Raw genomic sequence first — 12,175 nt, forward strand, 5'->3', positions numbered from 1 at the left:
TCAGCTCTGGAAAAAGAATGGTGACGTCTTCTGCTTCCCTGCCCTCCACTGTCATGGTAAGAGCCTGCTTGTCAAGTTGGAGAGTGCCTATCCTTCTTCTGCCAAGGTTCAACTTCTGATTCTCTTTTCTCATCCCTCAAGGTTGAGTCTTTTTAGTTTAATACTTTTGCTCTCATCAGCACAGATGGGTTACTCGGAGGGGAGTGCCTTGCCTGTTAGTGCTCTCCACCACAAATCACATCGAGAATGCCTTTGGTATGATGTGTGAGCCAACTTGCTCCCATCAGGTTGTTTCCGCTGACTCTGGGTCAAAAGTGTAAAAGTGTAACTGACACCCAGGCCTCCCCTCTGCCTTTGAAGAGCATGGTTTACAACTCAACCCCCTAGCCTGGCATTCCTATTGACCAGCACACTGCCCTCCCAGCAAAGCTGGTAACCCCAGGGGCTCTTTATCACCTCTTCAAAGCAGCCTGGCTAATCCATTTAACTCTGACCAATCAGGGCAGACCACTCGAAGGCTGAATTTGGACTTACAACCAAGAAAATCGTATAACTTCATGTATGTACACTTTAGGAGAAATTCAACAATAGGATATTGTCGGATTTACTACCACCATTCTGGGAAGTCTTTGAATGGCTAGTCTAGTCCTCTCCTATCAATAGGTATTAATCAATAACTTCCTACCATGTTAACCTATGTAACAAGGGATTTGCAATGGGAAAAATGACCTGGGCCATTTTTCCAGCACCAGGACTTTTAAAATCCTATTTTATAAGTACTTGCCTTATATCTACAGGAACCCCTCCCCATGTGCAACTAGGGGAGACTTTAGGAGTTCGGCATCTGTAGAAATATTGCAGATTCCCCTTTTACTGTGCTCCTAGCATCAAACTCGAATTTGAGCAGCACTATACCCTCAATATGGGGATTGAAATGTGAAATTTCACTTTACCCAGGCATATAAAAACTCATTTTATAAGGGTGTACCTTATAGATAACTGACCCACCACCCCTGGGGTACCTAGGGGAGACCCTGGGGGTCCCTAATATGCCAAAACATTGTAGGTTATCCATTTATAAGTGCCCCTACCACCAAAGTCGAGTCAGGGCACACTTTGCTTTTTAAAAGCAGTCCTGGCACCCAGGGCTGTTTTTAAACTGACCTCAGGATTCAGTAGGGCACACATGCAAGTGCAGAAAAAGCTGCTGGCCTCTCAACTGCCATGCCACAGGGTCCTGGGGACTTCTAGGTGGTTTCAATCCCCTGCCCTATTATATACTAGGGGCTTTTGGGGTAGGTCACGCCAATTACAGGGTACCCCACCATACCATAGTGTATGTTGGGTGTTTTAACTGTATTCTAAAGTGTTCCTTTCAGCTTAGCACTGGCCCTGGGCCTGGTTAGGCAGAGCCCAGGGTCAGTCAAAATCAATTCCCACCAGCATCAGTCAGCAAAAAGTTGGGGGGTGCCCAGGGCACAGGATGACTTTGCAACAACGTCTTCTGCTTCTCTGCCCTCCGCTGTCATGGTAAGAGCCAGCTTGTCAAGTTGGAGAGAGCCTATCCTGCTTCTGCCATGGTTCAGCTTCTGCTTCTCTTTTCTCATCACTCAAGGTTGAGTCTTTTTAGTTTAATACTTTTACTCTCATCAGCACAGATGGGTTACTCGGAGGAGAGTGCCACGCCGGTGGGTGCTCTCCACCACAAAGCACATCGAGAATGCCTTTGGTATGGTATGATGTGTGAGCCAACTTGCTCCCATTGGGTTGTTTCTGCCACCTCTGGAATGCCTACCGTACATGTAGCTCTCTTTCTGCCTCCTCCACTTGGTAAACCAGGATTTTGGATGAGCTAGTAGGTCACAACACCAAAGCCTGCAGATCCCTGATTCAAAGGGTGTTGAGCAGCCCTGCCAGTATGGGAGTTTCAACTATTATTACCTCATCAGGGTCATGCATAAGGTAAGAGAGCAAGCCTGAGTGTCAGTTTGCCACCAGTCTGGTGAATGCACGATAACGAAAAAAGACAGTTGGCAGAAACCCAGAATTGCTGATTTTGCTAACTGTGGAAAGAATATCAATGAGAAATAGGGGACCTCCTTCACCAGTAAAGCGCCTACCTCCAGTTTCAACCTCACCTATTCTCGCACCTTCTCCCTCCACCAGCTCAAATGCAAGGCCTGGCTTGATAGAGCATCTGGCTAAAAGAGCGAAAAGGAGCAGTGTCTCTCATTTGCCAGTATCACTGCACTCAAAAAGGTCTCCACCCAGAGGTCAGGCAGGTGCTGTGCTGTGGTTCATCCTCCAAAGATCACTCAAGCCAGGGATGCCATGGTCATGTTGGTATCGCCACAGGTAGAAGCAAGTGAAGTACAGAAGAAAGACAAAGACCGATTAACAGTAGCTCTCTAAATAACTGGCTGCCATCTTAGACAGCAAGGTCCAGCCCCTTCCTCCTTTCTATCTGGAAAGCAGTTCCATTGTGAAAGATTTGACACATTTTAGTGACTAACTTAGATGAAAATATCCTAAGAAATGGTTGGGTTTATGGGGAGGTTGACATTTTGCGTTATAGAGAAAATTGCTTTCTTTTTCCTTTGATCTATTACTGTTGGTATCTATTAACACAATAGGAAAAATTTACACCTAAAGTGTATGCAGATTTGAAGCTGTGAGAATAAAACATGAGTTCATCATATTCTTAAAGTCATGAAAGCCAAGTTACAGCCAACCCTTTTATATGGCTCACCCATTACCAGAGGAAAAGATGCAAAGCTCCTAGATTTACTGGTAGTTAAGGCCTTCAAATCAACTTTTATGGATCTCCAGATCATTAGGCCAAGCAGGAATAAGATTAGAGTTTGGTCTCCAAAGACAGTGCTTGGTGTCAGAAGGAGCTTTTTTTAAATGTATTTACTCTGTTTTCTTATGCTCCTGCTTCCCTAGGGAACTATTGCTGTCTAGAAATCTAAAACGTCTGCTCATGCTGTTAAATGGAGATCTCATATTTTAACCTGGCTAAGGGATATTGGTCTGCAAATAGCGCTCCAAAATGTGAAAATGCCCAATTACGAGTTAATCTTAAAAAAACAGATCAAAGCTGAACCCCTTAAGTTGGATAAAAACGCACTAGCAGGGTAAAATTATGCATGGTACTTGATTAACTCATACCAATTTTTAGGTATTCAGCCATATCTGACTGTTCATTTCTCGGCAAAAATAAAAAATGTTTTTTTAAGTCTCCGAATGGGAATTATTCCAACAAAAGAGGGCACGCAGCCTTGGATTCAGAAGTGTCTGGGTTTGAACTGTAGACTATCCGCATGGCCAAGAAGACTCATTAGTACCTATAGTATGCATGTGTCCTAAATTGATTAACATTCGGCGTACCTTCTTGAAACCTCTGTTTTTGAAGATGGGGTTTAGATCAGCTTGCCAGCCACTTATTATGTCCTTATCTGGTCCATCGATCCTGTTGTTATGCAAATTGATAAAATGTTTACATGCAGCCGAAAAATGTTTGGTATAATCAGTTTGAGATGTATTATATTTATGTCCCTTGAACTTAAGATCCTTTTGCACAGTTTGAAATTCTGTAGAACTTAGTGTTCATGCTGCTAGGGTAATAATTAGAAATGTAATAATTTAAGCTACTCGTTTATAATAATTATTGATGCACTTTATTATTGTCTTTGTACAATGGAATTACTAATTATTGCACATCGGCACTTAAATATAAAATATGTGCAATATCCTATTATAGCAATTATTGATGCACTCTATTATTGTCTTTGTACAATGTAATTACTAATTATTGCACAACAGCACTTTAATATGCAATATGGGCAATAACCTGTTATAGTAATCATCAATGCATTTTAATATGCGTTTACAATGAAATGACTATTTACTGCAGGATTGAGCCTGTTTGATAGATTTTATAATCTCTTTTTCTTATGTGCAATGTATGGTGAATTGGTCTAGTTTTATGACATAATTATGAATGTATTGGTGAATTGTTAATAATATCTGATAGAGACATCTAGCCGCAGATTCCTTAACTTAGAATATCCCCAGGCTTCAGACTGGAACCGTAATTTTTTTTGCAGCACTTCTGCGCGCCGGGGGACGGCGCCACACGAACCCGCCCTGATGTCGTCCATGTACGTGATGTAAGCGAGGTCATATGAGTCCCTCCTGGCGCGTTGACGTCAGTTTCCTACTTTTCCGGGTGCAACACGAATCCGGAGTGAGCGATTCCTCTGGCCTGTTTTCACGCCTCTTTTGAAGCTTCGTGTCTGGAACAGTGTGCGATGCCTTCGGGCTTTAAAACTTGTACTTTCTGTTCACGGCATGTGTCCATGACGGACCCACATCTTTTTTGTATATGGTGCCTGGGCAAACACCACGATTTGGCGGATTGCGACGCCTGCCAGCACCTCAAGCTGAAGTCCCAGCGGGAGCGCCGGATGAAGCTTCTTTTGGCTCGCCTGTCTCAGTTGTCTCATCTTCCGGCCTCCTCATCGCCGGCAGCCCCCTCTGGTTTTCAGTTGCACCGTTGATCGCCCTCTGGGGCCCAGGGACGTTGTTCGCCCCTTATTGGTAAGTCGCGGCGCATGCCGCCGAGGTCCTCGACCTCGCTTTCATCTGTTGTCGGGGGCACTGGTTCCCGGAACCCTCCGGGAGTGCGCCCCCAGCAGTCGCCCATACCCTATCCGACCTACCCGGGCGTGGGGGCGACTCGAACCCAGATGGAGGTCTATGCCGCGGTTCTGCAGGCCTCACTTGGGTCCTCTCCTGTCCCTGGGGCATCCTCGGGGCGTCCGCCAGATGGACACGCCGGTGGGTTCGCTTCAGGCGCCACATAAGCCTTTGCCCTTCAAGTATGACGGAGATATGGTGGTGTCAGGGTGCGGCCCTGCTTGGTCCCCCTCTATGACCCATAGCACCCCTGCCGCGCCACATAGTCCAGTGGGGCTCCCTGTGGCATCAAAGGTGGTTGCTGGTGCTCGAAGCCTTGCTTCGAGCACAGCTCTGCCTTCTGGGCAGGCGACCGCATGTCCGGAGCCGGGGTCGGCTCCACTTCTTACTTCGGAGTCGAAGCCTGTTGTAGTTGAGGCTGAGTCGGTGCGGCACTGGAGGCTTGCCTCCCTGGCTCAGGCACCGTCTCCTTATTCATAAGCAGAGCTTGTCATGGTGGATGTGGAATCGGTGCCGGACGGGCCAAGATCGGCGCCGACCAAAGTTGTTTTGGTGCCGGGTTGTTGACTCTTCTCCGGAAGCTTCTTGAGAGAGTTTGTCGTCGCCCTCACGTCCGGTGACGCAGGATAGGATATATTCTTACCTGTGCCCCCCCATTGAATTTGTAGACCCGGCAGGATCCCCACCTCCTCAAGAGCCCCATCAGGACCCCCATTCGTCCATGGGGCTCCCTTCTTTTGGGCATTGGTTGCACCCTCAGTGACTTGGAAGGCTCAGTTTACAGCCCTCACCTACAGAGGAGCTGCTGTCCCTTCCACGGAGGGCTACCGAGGCCGGTGTGGCTTTTCTAAGAGTAGTCTCATTGGCCACTCGTGTTCTGAACATGCAGCCCCCTTCAGTCCTCTAGTCTGTCGACCCTCTACTTGATGTCCTTCACCGTTGGTCAGGGAATGTGGAGCTGCTTCTGCCCTTTGAAGCTTCTCTTTATGATGCCCTTTTGGGCACCTGGGTTCCGCCAGCTTCCGGTTATCCGGTGGCTCGTTCTGTCTTACACCTCCACCATCCTGCTCCACATGATCCAGTTTGCTTATTTGTGCACCCTAAAGTGCAGGGATATGTTTTTCAAACTGCCTCCCCTCCCTTGCCTCAGTTAATGCTTCCTCCCCCCACCCCCAGACCCCCCCCCCCCCCCCAACCCGGGTGTCCGGATGGTTTGAGTTTTGGGGTCTGAACATCTTTGCCTCCACTAGTGCTGCCCTACTGTCACTAAATACAGTGTGTGTCCTGGCTCGGGCTACCTCTGCCCTGTGGGACTCTACAAGGTCTTTGCTTTCCGCCACCTCAGAAGGCGCTTATTTTGACTTCCTTCATCTTCTCCGGGATGGTCGTGACCTTGCTGAATTTACGATCCGCTCGGCTTTGGTTACTGCTGATTCCTTAGGCCGGGCTATGGCTGGTTCGGTTGCCCTGCGGCGCCATGCTTGGTTGCGGGATAGCGTTTTCCCGGAGAATATCCGGGAGCGACTTGTTGATGTACACTTTGATGGGGTTTTATTGTTTGATGCCCACGCTTAGTCGACTGTTCAGCGCCTTTTCCTCAGGCGTATGTTCTGGGGTTTACCTCTTTCCTTTAGCATCCTTTAGATGCATTATGCGTTTTGAGCTGGCAGTTAGCCTACTGTGGCAGTGTTCCACAGATTGTTGTGTCTGGTCCTCTGACTGTGGTTTGCCCTAAGAGGTGTTCCCCGATGGTTGGGGTGTGCCATACCCCACGTGGAGTACTTGCATGCTATTATATAGCTCTACTTTATGTCAAGTGGGCCTGGAGGTCCTTATGGGCTCTATATGTCCCCTGGTGTTCTTATCTTGACGTTGTAGTTCAATGTTGTGACTTTGGCGTTATCTTCTGTACGTCATGGGTCGTCTTGCTTATATGCCTCATTCTCCTCCTTGGGAGATTTTCATGGTGTTTATCACGCTTAAAATGCAGCTACTACCTGCTTTTAGTGCACTAGGTGTGCTCCTATAACAACCATGTTGCATGGTCGTGGCTCGTTTACCCTTCTTTGCTATATATATATATATATATCTAGCTATCTATATATTACCTACTGGCGGTCGCCAGTAGGTAGTTATAGTTAGGACCTAGTTTCCACAGGAAATCCGCAACATTCTTTTTGGAATAACTTTGGCACCGGTTGACGAATATTCTCGAAATTCTCAAAGAAGATGGGGCGCTCCGCTCCTTCCCTGAAAGTTTTGGGGTGATTCGTGAAGCGGGGGGCCAAGAAAAAAGGGGTCCCCAAACGTGTTTTACCCGTGCAATTTTCCATAGGAACCTTTAAGTGAGGCTACAGCCCGACTGCTGAACGGAATTACACCAAATTTGGCAAAAAGGTAGAGTTTGGTTTGCAGTTTACTCTTTTTGTTAAATGGTGTAAATCCGTGCAGTAGTTCCTGAGATAAACAAAAGTAAAATCCTAGATATATCTATAGACGAAGTACCGTACGCGTTTCCTCCCGAGCACGAGTTTTATGCTAATTGGCTGTCAACACTCCAAACCAGGAAGTGTTGGCAGCCATCTTGTGCCTCAGTAGAACCGAGACATAAGAAAACAGAAGAAGAAACGCGAAAAACAAGAAAAGGGGACAGAGCAGAAACACCCTGACCCCCTAGGCCTGCTTAGGGGGTCCCACAAGGGCCCCCAAGGCCCCCAATTTTTTTGTTGTTGTTTTTTTAAATTGCTGGATGCGCGTAGGGTACGCGTACCCTGCCGATTTCCCCCCCTTTCCCCCCAAAAAAAGAAGCGCTTTAATGTTAATTAGCTCCCAGGGGGCCAAATCCCAGAGACTTTATAAAAATACAGTGTTGGGGGGCCCAATCCCCCCCCCCCCCACACTGCCCCGGGGACCGCCACCCCCGGGGCAGAGTATGTATTATAGCAGGGGGCACACAGCCCCCCCATAGCCCTGGGGACTGCCACCCCCCAGGGCTTAAATGTATAATGAGGGGGCCTCCAAGGCCCCATTAGCCCCGGGGACCGCCACCCCCGGGGCTTTAACATGAGGTATGGGGGGGACTCAAGGCCCCCCGCAGCCCCGGGGACCGCCACTCCCCGGGGAACTACATATTTAAATTGGGGGGTCTGTGACAAATCCCCCAGCCTCGGGAACCACCACCCCCCAGGGCTTTTAAATGTTGGAAGGGGGGCCGCGCAGCCCTTCCTGGAGCCTTGTGGTGGCCCTGGGGACCGCCACCCTCCAGGACCAGCTCCTGCAGTGTCCCGGGGTGCCCACCCCCGGGACACTTTAGTTTGCGATGATAGGGTACCATAGCAAACGGCTTTGGTTTTTGGAAGAGAGAGCAGGAAACCTGCTCTCTCTTCCAAAAGGGGATGGGGTCCCCGGGGCCTTTAGTGGCCTGAGGAGGGAGGCTTTGCAGCCTCCTCCTTACATTTTTTTTTAATGTGGCCATGTCCCAGGGGATGGGGTCCCTGGGGCCTGGAATAAGCCATGGGAGGGGGGCCACGTGGCGCCCTTCCAGTTAAAAAAATAAATAAATAAATATTTGGGGGTCAGGCCCTGGGGGATGGGGTCCCCAGGGCCCAAAAAAAAGAAAAAGAAAGGTGGCTACACAGCCCCCCTTTTTAAAAAAAATGTAAAAAACAGAATGGGGAGGTGGCCACGCCCCCTCCCTGCACCACTCTGCAAACTCGCCCCCTGGCGCGTTTACAGAGGGGGAAGTAATTCCCCTTGAATACTGGGGGTCCCTGGGTGCCAAGTAGCCCACCAGGAACGTCCAGTATGCACCAGGGGGCTGCGTTGCAGTGAGGTGTAAAAAGGGGCATGGCCTCATTACACATCTCTGCAACGCAGCCCCCTGGGCTGCGTTACAGAGAGTCTGCGTTGGCTGATGTCAGCGCGCCTTGGAAGGGACTAATATGACCTCGCTGACGTCACGTACGTGGACAACGTCAGAGTGGGGTCATGTGGGGTGGGGTCATGTGGCTCCGTCCCCCGGCGCGCAGAGGTGCTGCTGCAAAAATATTTCCGGATCCAGTCTGACGCCTGGGGATATTCTAAGTTAAGGAATCTACGGCAAGACAACGTCTCTACCAGATACATCGTTACCGAAGGTAAGTAACTCGTAAATTTGTGGTACAGCTGCCTTTTCTCTTTTCAGCCTCTTTTTCTGTGTATTTTCACTACTGTGTATTTATTTAGCGTTTCCTTCTTTGTCCCCTGTTCTCTTGGTTCTTTCTTCTCTTTCCTGTCTTGTAGCTTGTTTTCTCTCCTCACTTCCCTTCATTTTTAATGACCAACTTGTTTGTTTCTCTGTCTACCAGATTGGCTTATTACTGTCAGCTCCATGATGTACAGACACTAGCCATGCTATGCAGTGTGTTTGAGGGGCCTGGCCGTCTTCAGGGGGGGTACCTGCCGTCTTATGGTCCCTTCCCACATCGCTTCTCTAACTCAGTCTCCCACAGTCGCTACGTAAGTTGGATGTTTCGTCAGCTCAAATATTTGCATTCTGCATAAAAGGTTTGTTCGTTATATGTAAATACACTTTTACCCCTGCATTGAACTTAGGTTGTAGTTGATACTGAGCAGTTAATTACTATCTAGATGCTGTGACCTAAAGGTCTTCTAAATGTTTTTCTCTCTAGCGAAAATATCGACCTGTTTTGGTGAGCACAGGGTTGTAGGCTACAAACTCCTAAATGCTATCTTGCAGTGTAGTGTGCTAAACAGATCCTGTCAACCTGCTCACCCAACAATTTAAGATAACTTTTCCACTTTTAACCTTTTTTAGTATAGATTAAATTGTATTCAGTTTAGTTGCTAGGCATATAACCTGAACTGAGTAGTCCTTTAGCAGATCATTTCTGGAGAATGGGGAATGGATCTTCACCATAATACGAAGTCACATAAGTCACATGTTCAGGTTCAGAGAATTTGGGGCTGAACTTTCAGGTTGGGAGTTCAAAATGGACCTGGATGGATCATTGTGTTTAGAGGACAGAGAAGGATGGTGACAGGTTTTTATGGTGGAATTTCCCAGTTGCTGGGAGATACACCTTCATGTTTGGATCTCACAGGTGATGGTCCTTCATTGTACATGGTCATAAGATTTGGCTTGTGTTGTTTAATTTTATAGACATTTGTACGTACTGCAGCCTTCATTATGTACATGTTCACTCACAAGTCATATTAAATTTGAAGTTAAGCCTTGTCCACCTCCTTAGGCATGATGTGTGTACTTCTGAGCAGTGCTCTATATTATTTTTCTACCATTTGTGCTATGCACAAATAATTATGCATTGGACTGATATGCATGAAAGACATGCATTAACCGTGGACCATTATACACATTATGTAATATGAGTGAATATTTATTTTTCTCTTACTCCTAACAGCCCAGCCTCACTTCCTCTGGTTCCTGTTCAAGCACATCAGATCTTGGAATATGCAGCAGCGGCTGGAATATAGGTATTAGATCCATTCAATATTTGTGGTATAAAAATAATGTTAGTAACCAGAGTAGGAGCACAGGAAGCACAAAGACATATATCTACAGAAAAGTTTAAGCATTGTCAGTGGTAGAAAACTCTTCACTGAAACACAGAACAGGTGTCTTGTAGTAATGCTTTTACAGCTGGGAAAGGATTAATACAGGGGTGAGTGGCCATATTTTGAGGTATAAACTAGATGGTGTAGAATTTCAAACTGCCATACTCGGGTTGTATTTTCAGATGCCAGCTTGTGAGTGCCACAGCATCTGTGGGCCTCTCTCACTCAGTCTCATATTCAGAAGGGGGATGGCAAAACAGTCATAATTGGGTGCATGCTTATCCTTCCTGATGTCCGCAATGTATCCTTTGTGCTTTGCAAGTTTGTAGGCTTCTAACAGCGGGAACTTTGTTGAGCCTCTAACTATGTTTCTTACACATCCTAGTTGAGACCATTCAGATCTCGAGGGCCATGAGGACTGTCAGATCAAGCAGGAGAGGCATCATATTATGACTCTCCTTTTAGGGCTCAACTACATTTTACTAAAAAACACAAAGAGATTTACCCCATAATCAACAGGTTTCTTTAGGGTAGGCTGGAGGATTTATTCACTTCAGGAGGCACCTTGGTTTTTAGGTCTTCGCTACAGGCAGCTTTAGCTGGCTCCTGTTTCCAATGTACATAAAGTAGGCTTTGGGTCAGCCCCTTGTGGATGATTGGATGGATTTATTGTCTATCTCAGTTGTCCCCTCTTGATTCTTTGGCTTTCCTCACTATTCTTATATTTCAGGAGAATTTCAGTCTTGCAGTGTTAGGATTGGTTGACTTGTAACCTTCCACTGTTCACATTGCTTTTATTCAAATATTCAAAGCAATGCTTTTTTTATTTTTCTTTAAAACTTCAAGAGCTGGAGCTTCCAATCCAATTCCACTCTAACCCCCTCCTAACCCTCCCCAACCCACCTCACCCGCTAACCCTCCCCAGTGCTGAGCCTTTTTTTTGGTCTTTACATTTCTTAACTGAGTTTTAACTTCATCACTTTCTTTTCTCCAAGCATTTATACAAACACAGCCATTACAATCATTGTCTATGTATGTTCGTTATTATTTTACAACACCATCTTCCCCCTACATTTAATGCCTTGTGAGTCAAAACACAACCGTTGAATCCTGTATTATAAATTGCATTTCTACTGAAGAACTAAGAGACCATGCTAAGGTATGATCAAAGTATAGATCTGACCCTAAATCAAACTTGTTGCCCCTGTCCTGGTACCCCTCCTTTTGTACACATGCTGGTTTACTAGTTCAGATCAGGAACCCATCTTCCTACGTGCATCACTCCAAGTGTAAAATTGAGATAACTGATTCCCATAATGTAACTTAACATAACTCATCTTAACTTTTCTCCTTCGTAGAATGCGTCATGTAGGGGCGAGGCTTCAGAGGTCCTGGATAAAACTATCTCAAACCTCCTGAAATATATCTAACTGGTCATACTGGCTGTAGGTTATATGTTCGTAAGAGGTAACTTCTTACATTTCCCATAGCCAGAACTCTATGGTGGGACAGCCTCCCGGCACAGTCTTGAAATGCAAAGCTTTGCTGTGGCTGCTGCAGTAGTCATCCAGCGTGCCCCTTTTTGAGCAGTCTCAGAGTACTGATCATAGTCATGTAGAAGGAACACCTGTGCTGTAATTTAACCTCACAAGTCCATTGTAATCCGCAGTGTTATTCTAACCTCTATCCAGAACGGATTCAGTGCAGTACGCTCCCAGAGCAGGTGAACACAATATATACTGGGAGTCACGTCTACAACATTTTACCTGAGGGAGAACTTCTTAGGAGACAAATACAACCTGTGTAGCATTTTATCACAGCACAATTTCCAATGGGCTTCCTTACATGGTTTATAATAGGAGCACATAAGTTCTCATCAATCGACATCCGAATAGCTCAG

At 46.6% G+C, this 12,175-nt stretch overlaps 1 protein-coding gene across 2 annotated transcripts in view; it reads left to right on the forward strand.

Annotated features, from left to right (window-relative positions):
- Positions 1-12,175, forward strand: part of WDR59 (WD repeat domain 59) — a 1,027,519-nt gene that overhangs the window by 938,813 nt on the left and 76,531 nt on the right. For both annotated transcript variants that reach the window (XM_086945225.1, XM_086945226.1), the window contains exons 22-23: positions 9,048-9,198; positions 10,122-10,194. In XM_086945225.1, the coding sequence (XP_086801351.1) occupies positions 9,048-9,198; positions 10,122-10,194 (224 nt within the window). The remainder of the gene's footprint in view (positions 1-9,047; positions 9,199-10,121; positions 10,195-12,175) is intronic.

Source organism: Lissotriton vulgaris, chromosome 12, assembly GCF_964263255.1.
Source record: "Lissotriton vulgaris chromosome 12, aLisVul1.2, whole genome shotgun sequence".
NCBI classification, from domain to species: domain Eukaryota; kingdom Metazoa; phylum Chordata; class Amphibia; order Caudata; family Salamandridae; genus Lissotriton; species Lissotriton vulgaris.